The sequence below is a fragment of the Salvia hispanica genome, chromosome 1 (assembly GCF_029641045.1).
Source record: "Salvia hispanica isolate PSC_SH4W2 chromosome 1, Shi_PSC_v1, whole genome shotgun sequence".
In the NCBI taxonomy this organism is placed as follows: domain Eukaryota; kingdom Viridiplantae; phylum Streptophyta; class Magnoliopsida; order Lamiales; family Lamiaceae; genus Salvia; species Salvia hispanica.
This window is the reverse complement of record NC_142692.1, coordinates 35,545,659-35,557,436: the sequence shown is the minus strand read 5'-3', so window position 1 is coordinate 35,557,436 and position 11,778 is coordinate 35,545,659. Positions and strand designations below refer to the sequence as shown.

Below are 11,778 nucleotides of genomic sequence, written 5' to 3'. Positions count from 1 at the left end.
TAGATGCTTGAACATCATTCAATAAATTGAATTTCCAACTCACCATAACCACGAGATAAATGAAGACAATATCTCATTTTATATAAAAAAATTCATACTCCATACTTCTGTTGTAATTTTCGAATAATAATATCACCTTGAAACAATATTAAAATATTTTACGTATAACATTTGCTTCTTAACACGTGTCTCCATCCTGCTTCTGTTTACTTCGCGCCTTTTCATAATTAAATAAATAAAAATAACTGCACCGCTTAAGCCCTGTTTGGTTACTCCGTAAAAAGTTCGATAAATATTTCTCCCTTTTTCTTGATATCCCAAACAACTCCTTAGGCATCTTTTCTGGAGTATATAAAGTAGCTGGAGCGGTTATTTCTTCGCATTTTCAGCTAATCAAAATTTGAGCCATGGCTGCTCTCTCCCCCACTCAAATCGGTACTTTCATCGCGAAATCCTTCTCGTTTTCGCTCAATTCAGCATATCTAAGTAGCTCTTCGTGCATGATTGTGTGTATTTTGATTTTATTTTGTTTCTTCGCCGTATCGAATGTGTATTTGAATTTTTTTGGATACGCTTGATTTCTTCACGCATTGTTAGTGTGAGGGTTTCTGATGATTTCTAGTTCTTGCTATGCAACATTTCTGATGATTGAAATGGCAGGTGCTGAGATTTTGAAGGCTACTGCTGATGGAAACAAAAAAGCACTCAAGGGTGGAATCTTTTATTTTTGTCCCCCCTAATTTATGTGTTTTTGCCGTCTTGTTTTCCTTCAATTTAATTATTATTCTGAGATGTTCAAATTTTGTTGTGCGATCGCAGCCATTGGAAGGGCACATGGTAAGTCAACAAACTTAAAGCAAATCTGCGATTTATACAATGACTTCGCTACGGGCCGGAGAGCCATTCATCTCGCTGCTGAAAAGGGAAATTTGGAGATTGTCACACGCTTAGTGGAACGCTTCGGAGCCTTTGTTGATATCCCGTCTTACTGCGGTTCTCACTCTCTCTCTCTTGTGATACTTATGTGGAAGTAATTTGGAATTATCTTCCTTCAACACTTGTACTATTTGATATGATTCTTGAATTTTTTTCGTTTTGGGGATTGGTAATGTGTTATATTTGAAATAATTTGGGATTCTTGATTTCTTTTGCTCCATTCTTTGTGACTCTAAGTTGTGCAACATTTTTCTGTGTATTGATTCAGGGGATACTCCTCTGATAGAAGCTGCCAGAGAGGGACACATCAATGTTGTGGAATTTCTGATCAGCCATAAAGCTCAACTGCAGGCAGCGAATAAAAAGGGATTCACTGCGTTGCATTATGCAGTTCAAAAAGGTCAGTGGTTTCTGTAGGTTTATTTTGGCCCATTTCTGCTTAGAAGATTGTGATGTCAAGAAAAAATTGCCAGTGTCCTTTTTCTGTTGAATTCTAAATGACTGTTTGTTGCAGATAACAGGGACCTTATGGAATTGTTGCTGAATAATGGTGCTCCTACGGAGAAAGATTCTGTGGATGGAACACCTTTACAAATTGCTGCATCTCGAGGACAAATCAAGTCTATCAAGTTGCTGCTGAAATATGGAGCGGAGGTTGGCAAGCACAACCTTGAGATGCATTCTTTTGTCGATAAATGTTACTTGTCTAAATTTCATTTTGGCATGGTGTCACTTGTCGTATTAGGATTTCAGTTGCTGCTGCTTTAAAAGTTTTGATTGTGAAAAAGAGTTTCATAGATTTATCATGTATAATTTGGTGAAATGTAACCAGTCATACTGTTATAATCCAGTGAGATTGATGTACTATTTAACTAATGAGGATATGTGCCTCTGTTAGCATATTATTGTATGATTGATGCAGCTAACTATGCTTATGTTTCTTTTGGTGCTTTATATTTTGCAGCCTAATTCAAACATTTCAGAAGTTCAGGACTCCCCTCTTATATCAGCAATCAAGGCGCTCTCGTATGAATGTGTGAAGCGTCTGATTAAGGTATGTTGGTGAAACTTAAGTTATTATGGACTTCAACTTTGTTATTATGCGTGTTAAATGCAGTGTTAAGAGGTATGCTAATGCTTGAAATGTGCTATTTGATCTCTTTAGCTGTAGCGTAATCACCTTCGTCTGTTTGTTTCCTCCGCCTTTTCATTTCATTAGAATCTGCAACTATACCTCTGGTAAATTTATTCTGTATCCACCCTTTTCTATGTAGGCTAAGGCTGACCCAGACAAGTTTTTATATGGGTTAACTCCTTTGGCACATGCAGCAAAACTACCGGACACGAAATATCTCGAATGTTTGATTGCTGCTGGAGCAACTCCGGATAAACAATGCACAGTTAGTTTCTACCTATGATATTTTTAGTCTTAAACCTATGATATTTCCACTTCGTCTGGGTTATATTTCACCTAGCAATCTTGTTGGTTTTTTCTGGTGTAATCTATTAATTTACCTCTTGCACTGACTCAACACTGATAATGACGACTTTCAGGGTCGCACAATAGCTATTGAGGAAGCTGCAATGGTAGATAATCGTAAAGCTGTTTCGATTTTGTTTCCGTTGACTGCAAAGCTTACAGGATATCAAACATGGACTGTTGATGGCATAATGAAGTATAATCGTTCTGGACCAGCAAAAACAAAGGTCTGAAACTAGTTTTTCATTCTTCTGCTCCATATTATGGAGGAAATTCAGTTCATCATTACTCTTAACTTAAGGTCTCTCTCTCACACACACACACTCACTCACTCGTATGTTGTACCACATATCTTGCAGAGAGAGGCATATAAGAAACGTTACTTGGGAATACTTGAAGGTTTAGGCAACAGTAGTTCAGAGAAGGAGGATTATCCCACTGCATTGAAGTGGTATAATGAGGTATCTATTTTCCCCCTACTTCCAAATTGTTGTTGTTAAACTGTCCTAAACTAAGTCTGTGCAACAATGTTGGTGGTGGTGTGATGAGTAGGCTGTTTTTCTCGAACCTGACAACGTGAGGTGGCTATCGATGCGAAGCATGTGCTATGCGAATATGGGCAACGGGGTGCTTGCTGCGCGCGATGCTCTGGAATCCATTAAACGCAACCCACAGAAGTGCCCGTGCCGCAAACCTCACTATGCTGTCGGAGATCATGGCCTTGCATGGCAACTATTCAAGGTATGGAACAGAATAGTGTGCAGATTGCGAGTGTTTGTTTATGTTTGTGTGTGTGATTGTTTTTTGTGGTCTTTGAAGAGGTACCACATGGCATCCATGGACTTCATCTTGACTCCAGACAACATCGAATACAAGGACGCATATAGGTAAAATTATTATTAACATTATGTTTTCACATTTCTTTGTAATTGTGGATTTTGAATTATGTTTTGGGTTTTTGGTGGCAGAGTTGCTTTGTTTGAATACTTTTCTTGGCTGTATCTGACAAGCTGCCCAGGGGAGATCATGATCTATTTCCAGCATTTCATGTAGAGAGATAGAGAGATGCTTTGTGTCTGTACAAATACATTGGAGCTAATATCAACTGCAAATATTGAATCATTGTTTCCCTATTGATTTCATTTGGTGTCTCCCTTTTTCTACCATTTAAATAGTTTTTGCTTTGATATATAGTTATCATATAGTTTTACTTTGAGCATTCATTAGTTTACATTAAATATAGGTCTTAAAAATAAGTATTAATCACACTTTTGAAACAATTTTAATTTCTAATGACTTAGTTTCGGGTATATTTCTGGCTTTACCATTATTTTCTTTTAGTAGTAACATATTTTTCAATGTTTCTCCATTTGACTTGAATTCATAAATGATTTGACCAAGTATCTTCATTCAAAAGTTTAACTCTGTTTTGAATATTTCTACCGCCAGTCTTTTTAAAACTTGAGCTTAGGTCTACTGTTGATTGAACTAATGTTTTGACTAATAATTATCGACGAAAATAGAAAACGAAATTAAAAAGAAAATGAATAGGTAAACGAAATTTTGCTTTCAATCCAAAAGTAGACTATAAAAATTACCAATTTTTTAACCTTATAGATTTATAGGCACACTAATATATAGTGTTATTCAAGATTCAATTCAACATTGCACACCGAAAGTGATTTTTTTCATACCCCTAATTAAAACAAATGAACTTCTGAACACTATCAATATAGTTTATTTGTTAACTCTTTGTACGTAGTCAAAGTTTACATAACTAATTTTATAATATTCATTTTATTCATGATACAATTATTATATTTAATCAAATTATTAAGTATTTTGTCTGATCATCCGCGGCAGTGTTAATTGTCCCTCTTAAATAAAATCATTCATATATATCAGGCTAGCAGCATCAACATTGAAATACGCGAAAATGGAACTTAAATTTTTTTGGTCAAGCTTTTCGGTTTCCTGTAATACTGAAATATACTCCTATTAAGACTTTCATAATTATTTGATTAACCCCGCCGATTTAAATTTAGAAATTTCAAGATCAAGATTGTCGCATGTTCCTTTTATTCGAAAATGCAAACTAAATAAGACGTACAAATAGGAATGACCGAGGCGTATAGTGATCCAAGAAGATTTTTCACAACTTTCTCGACAAAATTTCTTCTAAATCAAAACAAAAATGTTGTAGAAATTTAACAAATCTCCAAACCTCATAATTTTGCCGTATTTTATGAATATTAATCTTAGAAAACTGACATCGAACAAATTCATGATCTTCAAATTTACTTATAATATTTATCAGAAATTATGTTTTGAATATAAAATTACACTCTGCCAGTGACAAGTATGCAATAGATAACCAAATTCGGAATAAAACATATGCAAAAAAATCCATTTATTTAATTTCATTACAAATTCCTACTTCCAACATAAGAGCTGATAATCTCTCCCTCCTTTGGTATCGATATTTATTCTTTACTACAGTATTTGCTAAAAGCAATTTAAAAAAAATCCACACCTATAATAAAGAATGAAGAGAATACAAATTACATTTTAGTTGATTCATGGATCAAACTAAAAAAAAAAAAATCAATTATCTTGTTGGTATTGTTAGTTTCGACATTGTATCGCTTTCACTTAGCGATGCCAAACCGAGCTATTTGCTTGGGGTAAGCCACCGACGGATGGGATCGACCAGCAAAGTTTCGGCTACCGACCGAGGCAGTGCATGGCTTCCCCCCGCCACCGGAGACCCACGTGCAGCCGCTAGGCGCGGGAGGGCCGGTCGGTCGCCCCCGTTGGAAGGAAGGCAGTAGTAGATTTTTGCCCCCCTTCGTTATCCATTGCTCCTCGTCTTCATCTAGAATTCGAGTCGCTTCATACGGCTGTACCATAAGCAAAAAAACTAGTACCGTGATGGCTAAAAATGTAACAAACTTCATCTTGGTATTGGGTATAGATTATTAGCTATTAGAAAATACAAATTTTGGGCTTTGGAAATTGGATTGGTTTTTGAATTTTGATATGTGAGGTTTTTGGGAGTGTATTTATAATGCATGTAAGCATGGAAATTTTTGCCATACACATTGGTTTGACCGTTGACCAAAGGATTTTCACATGAGATTAGAGGAATTGAATTGGTCGTTTTATTGAAAGAAACGATTTTTTATTATTATATTATATAGTTTTGATGGAATAATATATGTTTGCCACAAAGTTGACAAGTATATACTTCGTATGCCCCCTTTTTTTATTGCTCTGTTAAAAGTTATAACAAGTCAATAAAAATTACTCCCTCCGTCCATGAAAATTCGTCCCGGTTTGACCGGGCACGGATTTTAAGAAATGTAATGGAAAGTGAGTTGAAAAGGTTAGTGGATTGTGGGTCCTACTTTTAAAGTATTAGTTTTATAATAAAATGTGAGTAGGAATGAGTTAGTGGAATATGAGGTCCACTACCAAAAATGGTAAAAGTGAAATGGGACAAATTTTGGGGGACGAACGGAAATGGAAAACTGGGACAAATTTTCGTGGACGGAGGGAGTAATTGATAAACATAATTCGTAATTTTCGTATTTTCACAAATGTTTTTTTGGTTTGACGTAAACACGATATTAACAAGTCCTCTAATAGTGTAATTGGTGAATGAAATTAAGTACCTAAAAAGAAAAGTAAAATCCAATAGTTAATTAAGGTCCGGCAGGACACCTACAACGCGTCTCTTACGTGTTCAGTCACCCGAAACATGATACTAGAAGGGTGCGTTACGAATGCCCTTATAGCAGTGGAACCGTTGTGTTAAATGTTAATTGAGGGTAAAATGACTTGATTTTATCTGAGTGACGTAGGAAAAATAATTATTTAAAACTTTAGTGAAATAAATAAATTTTTATTTGATGAATTTTGTACATTAATATTTTCATAAAGTTAAAAACTATTAAATCTTAAAATATAGTAACATCTTTGATTTAATTATAGTACTATAAATTTATAATTATTGATAGTAATATTGTGTAGTAGTAGTCCTTTGAAGATACGTGGAGAAAAAGAACAAGACCTTGACTAAATTACCCTATTTAAAGTTGAAAATCTTTTGCCCGCGTAAGAAATGGATAAATATTAGTAGAAAATGGAATCCACAATTCTTGGTCATTTAATTTGCTTCCTTGCATATCAATCCATTCATTTTGATTAAGTCTATACAAACAAGATTGTGAACAATACAATAAAATGAAAGTTGTTTTTAAAACAAATTTGAAAGAAGTAATTAGGTGGCACGGCTTGTTGTTAAAATTATTAATTTATTCGGCAAGTAATTAAGATTTTGATATTGACATAGATTGATGACATATTTGCAAACGTTAAACAAGATGATATTACTTGCATGGAGTGACACGGTATTTTGTTATACTCAATTAAATAATTTCATTTGTTATACTATATCCTAATATCCCATTTCTTGTTCTCTCCATCTCATTTTTTTCTTATACAAGTCTTAATTCTGAAATTATTTAATGTATAATACAAAGTAGTTTGATAAGGGTATTTCCCTTATCAAGATGCCGGAGACGATAAAAGAGATAAGAGAAGTCCCGAGAGGCAGAATCCCGTCGACAACTCAAGCTTAAACAAAATACTAAAATAAAACTGAAAGAAACGTAAATTCATATATTCATCATTCGTTTCTTTGAAATAATAACAATGCCACCTATTTATAATGCTAGTTACTTGATGAACAAGAAAATAGATATCCTAAAGATACGGTAAATCAAAACCAATTAATAAATATCCTATAGATATGCACGTATCAACTCCCCCGCAGTTAAAATCCACCTTGTTCTCAAGGTGGGAACCACGACACAACAAAGAGCGTCGCGAATAGAAGCTTTGACGAGCTATTCCCTCCTGGATCATACGCACAAGTCAGACCCCTCTTTTTCAATATTTTCATCGTATTGCTGATTGCGCACTCCTTCTGAACCAATTCTTCGGTCTTTAACTCTTTCATTCCCACTTCAAGGCCGTGCTCTATTATCTCGATTGCAACAAGGCTCTCAATCTCCATCTTCTCGTTTGTACCCGGCTTTTCAAGCAGCACCCTCAAATCTTTTTCCTTCTTCTCTAACTTAGATTTAAGATCTTCATATTTTATCTCCTTCTCGATCAGCTTCGAAAAATTCTTGTTGACCTCTTTGTCAGCGGAGTCTTTCTCTTTCTCGTTCTGCTTCAACATCCTACTAAGTTCTATCAACCTCTCCTTCCTCGCACAAAGTTTTTCTTCACCACCCGGTAGATTCGCATCCTCCTCCTTTCTCCCTGTGCTTGAGACACCGGGTTGCGGATGACCATTAGAGGCAAATAAGGGGGCTGTCACCGGCAGCAGTTGTAAGGGCTGCCAAGGTCTTGGTGCGGCGTAGTAGGACGACAACTCAATAGACGACGATGTGCTTTGCTGTTGCGGTGCTCCTTGGTGGTAAGGCTGCACAGGCAGAGGGAGATCGTAGTGTTGAAGGTGATGGCTCGGCGGTTGTGGCCACGCATAGGGTTGCTGGGCAGCGTGTGGGGGCTAAGTGTAAGGCTGATATGCCTTCTGCCGATCAAGCTGGTCGGGATACGGAGCGGGTTGTTCCCAAGCGGAGGGCTGCCACGCTTGTGGTGGGTCCCAGCGGGTCGGGAGTTGGGTTCGAACCGGTTGTAGCTGTTGAGGCGGCGCAGGCGGGTACCCATAAGTGTTAGGGTTTTGGTGATGGGGTTGCGACAACAAGTACGGAACAGGCCCATATGTCGGCTGTGGCTGCTGGTATAAAGGTTCCAGTGGCGGGTATATCTCTTGCCGGTAAGGAGCCGATGGTGGCTGGTAGGAGGTGAACTGGAATTGCGGCTGTGCGGCTGCGTACAATGGGGTTCCGTCGGGTGGGTCAGGTCCCTACACTCATGATCAATCAATCGGGTCTCGAGTCGGTCATGCCAAGCGAGAATATATTCCATCGTTGCAGTTATTGAATTCAATTGCAAGTCTTCGGATGCTTGCGATACCTCCGGCCACGAACGAAGATTGATTTTGGCCATGAGTTCGGGGATGAAAGCACCAATTGTTAAGGATAATCTCCTTAACGCGATGCCGAAAGATAGATTAGAAGTCCCAGGAGGCGAAATCCCGTCGACAACTAGGGTTTGCAGAAAAACGATAAAGAAAACAAGGCGATAAACGATTATTTCATTGATTTCATCTCTCAATGAAAGCACCAATTTGATAAGGGTATTTCCCTTATCAAGATGCCAGAGACGATAAAAGAGATAAGAGAAGTCCCGCGAGGCGGAATCCCGTCGACAACTCAAGCTTAAACAAAATACTAAAATAAAACTGAAAGAAACGTAAATTCATATATTCATCATTCGTTTCTTTGAAATAAGAGCATCCACAATAGAAATAGGCCAGCCATAGGCCAGCCACTCTCTCTCCCTGCCACGTCAGCAACACTAAAAATCCACCTGCCACATCAGATTTAGGCCAACCGCAATAAAAATAATTCAAAAACAACTACATTTACGGAATTAAATTTACGATTAAATTGCGGAACTAAATTTACGAGACATATACGGGAAAATTCATTAATTGCAGTAAAAAAAAGTACATTCATTTAAAAAAATAAATTACATAATAAAGAAAAAAAACTATCGCCGTGCAGTCTTCCGTGCCCACAACTCTTCAATTATATCCTTTTGGAGTTGAATATGAGCATCCACTTGGCGCATGTCGGCATATTCCTGGAGGCGGCCGACTTCATCGAGAGGTACCCCATGTCGTACGCTAGGGGTGGCTGTTCCGTGGCTTGGACCGGCTTCATCGTCATTGGCCCAACTAGTCAATTGTACGCCTTCGTCTTTGACGATCATGTTGTGCATGATAATGCAGGCGTACATTATTTGGGAAACGCATTTGACATCCCACAAACGCGTTGGACCCTTAATTGCCGCCCATCGAGACTGGAGCACACCAAATGCGCGCTCCACGTCCTTGCGCGCCGACTCCTGTCGTTCCGCAAAGTAGGCCTTCTTGTCATCCGTTGCGTGCCTGATCGTCTTCACAAAGACGGGCCACCTAGGGTATATCCCATCCGCCAAGTAGTAGCCCAAATCATGCCGGTTGCCGTTGGCCACAAATGAGACGGTTGGACCGATGTGTAACACCCCGACTTTTTATTACCCTAAGACTTAGAAATAAAAATCGATCTATATATATATATAAGTTTCACGTCTAATTTTCTTTTACTTCTCGTTATGATTAATCGTTGTGAAGTATATTTTGAGTAGTGATAAAAAATAGTAATATTTTAATATAAAGTTTGCTCTAATAAAAGTCCGTTTGTGAAGACCGAGTTTCAAATAAAAGTTCGTACACGAGTTCAACGTTTGAGTAAAGATTAATTAAAAATAAAAATACTCTCCATGCCCTTCGGATCTTGCGCAATAGTCACGCCTTGAATCCCGATACCTACATGAATGGATAAGATACGTGTTAAATCAAGACGAGATGATCGACAAAATCAAATCACATCAAACACGCAAATCAAACGGCGGCTCACGTTTTCCAAATGACGGCTCACGTCTTTTTAAGCGACGAGACATAATATTCTTTCCTTTTTAGGAAAAAGAGATGTTTGACAAGACAGCCTCATTTAGCAAAAAGTCCATAACTCTTGGACGATACATTTCCTTGCTAAACCAAGCTATTAACCATGTAAATTCATGCATTCTTTTCCTATATAAATACCACACAACCTCATCACTTACACTTTTGATTCACCATCTAAATTCTCCAAACAAAACTCATCTCAAGAAATGATGCTAGTATGTGCTTGAAGAAGGAGGATTAAGTCTTTACACACTACATTCCTTTCTTCCTCAAGGTACTTATCCTTAACCATTTAAATTCCTAAGTTTTACTTCACATTTGCTTTTCATTACATCATGTAGTAAAACTTATCCAATTACTCTCATCTTTATCAACATTGTTAGACCAAGTTTTTCTTAGACTTTGAACAACATTGGACTCTTAGTCAATACCATTGCTACACTTTTTTTTTCCTATATACATGGATACGGCTTCTAAACCAACTTTACAATCAAATGTATCCAAAGTGTTTTCATAACATTAGCCCATAACATGTTCAAAGAAACATAGAATGCTTAAGATGAAAATTAGATAACAAAGAAGTAAAGAACTTAGCTTTTAAGAGTGCACCGCTGGACACCGAACTACCGGAAGGCGCCGCTGCTGTCACCCGGAGCAGCCACTGCTGCTGTCTCCGGCAACCCGCACACCTTGCTGCCCTCGTGGCAGCCACACACGCATACGCGCTGCTGTCCCTCAGCAGCCGCACACACCCAGCTCCCTACCCCCGCAGCTGCTGCCCGGCGACGCCGCCGTGGCCCAGAGCTCGCTGACCGATCACCGGTGCCTCGTACCGAGCAGCCCAACGCTGCCCTCTTCCCCGAGCAAAACCCGACTGCTTTCTTCTCCACTAACTCGGCGACCCCGATGCCTGAAATTGAACAAGGGTTAGGAACTTAAGTGTGTTAGTGTGTATGGTGTGTGTAAGATGAGAAGATGAAGAAGAGAGATGAGACGACGTACCTGGGCGGCGGAGATCCGGCGAAGGGGGGGGGGGCTCCTCTTCGGAGGCAGCCGAGCTCCGACGGCAGAGAGAGAAAGAGAAACCGGGATAGAGAGAATGAAGAGGGAGGAAGACGCGGTGCCTGCCGGCGTCCTCGCCGGTGACGCCGTAGCCGAACTTCGGCGGAGAGAGAGAGAGTTAGATGTGGGAGAAGGAGGCGCCCCCTTTCTTTTTTCTCCTGATTTTGTTTGAAGTAGTAGGGTTTACCAATTAACTAGGATTTGGGCCTTCCCTTTAGGCTAAATAATTTAGTAGTAGTATCATCTCTTAATTTTCTAGTATGGGCCGAAGAGTTAGAGAAAAGGTGAAACTTCTAAATGAGAAAATGGACCCTTTTCTCTTAATTTGGGGTTAATATTGCTTGATTTGTTGGAAGCTTTTAAATAATAAATCTTATAATTAATTACTTTTCCTAATTAATTAAATTTCTTGAAGTTAAGAATGTATGAACTTAATGAACTCTCTCCCATATAATTATTTAATTACTTTAAGGTTTCTTATAAAATAGAGATCCACTTTTTTTAAAATGGAATGAAGTTATCTTGATCGACCCCCGAACATAGGACGCATACTCCATGTAGGATCATTTCATGTCATGCACCTTATGTATGTTCTTAAGACTAATTTAAATCATTATACTATTTCAAGAAGGGCGTGTTCGCGGAGTTT

At 38.3% G+C, this 11,778-nt stretch overlaps 1 protein-coding gene and 1 long non-coding RNA gene across 2 annotated transcripts; one reads left to right on the top strand and one right to left on the bottom strand.

Annotated features, from left to right (window-relative positions):
• The first annotated feature begins 371 nt into the window (after positions 1-371).
• LOC125185409 (uncharacterized) lies at positions 372-3,558 on the top strand. The gene is made up of 12 exons (XM_048081931.2): positions 372-435; positions 661-711; positions 820-993; positions 1,205-1,336; positions 1,451-1,590; positions 1,901-1,990; positions 2,211-2,336; positions 2,491-2,643; positions 2,776-2,877; positions 2,969-3,157; positions 3,236-3,303; positions 3,385-3,558. The coding sequence occupies exons 1-12, from the start codon at positions 408-410 to the stop codon at positions 3,467-3,469; spliced, it is 1,338 nt and encodes a 445-aa protein (XP_047937888.1). The 5' UTR covers positions 372-407; the 3' UTR covers positions 3,470-3,558.
• A 6,187-nt stretch (positions 3,559-9,745) lies between these two features.
• Positions 9,746-11,297, bottom strand: LOC125224401 (uncharacterized). The gene is made up of 2 exons (XR_007176873.2): positions 11,070-11,297; positions 9,746-10,977 (listed from the first exon to the last, which is right to left on the bottom strand). It is a non-coding gene; the product is annotated as an uncharacterized LOC125224401 (long non-coding RNA).
• Between the last annotated feature and the right edge of the window lie 481 nt (positions 11,298-11,778).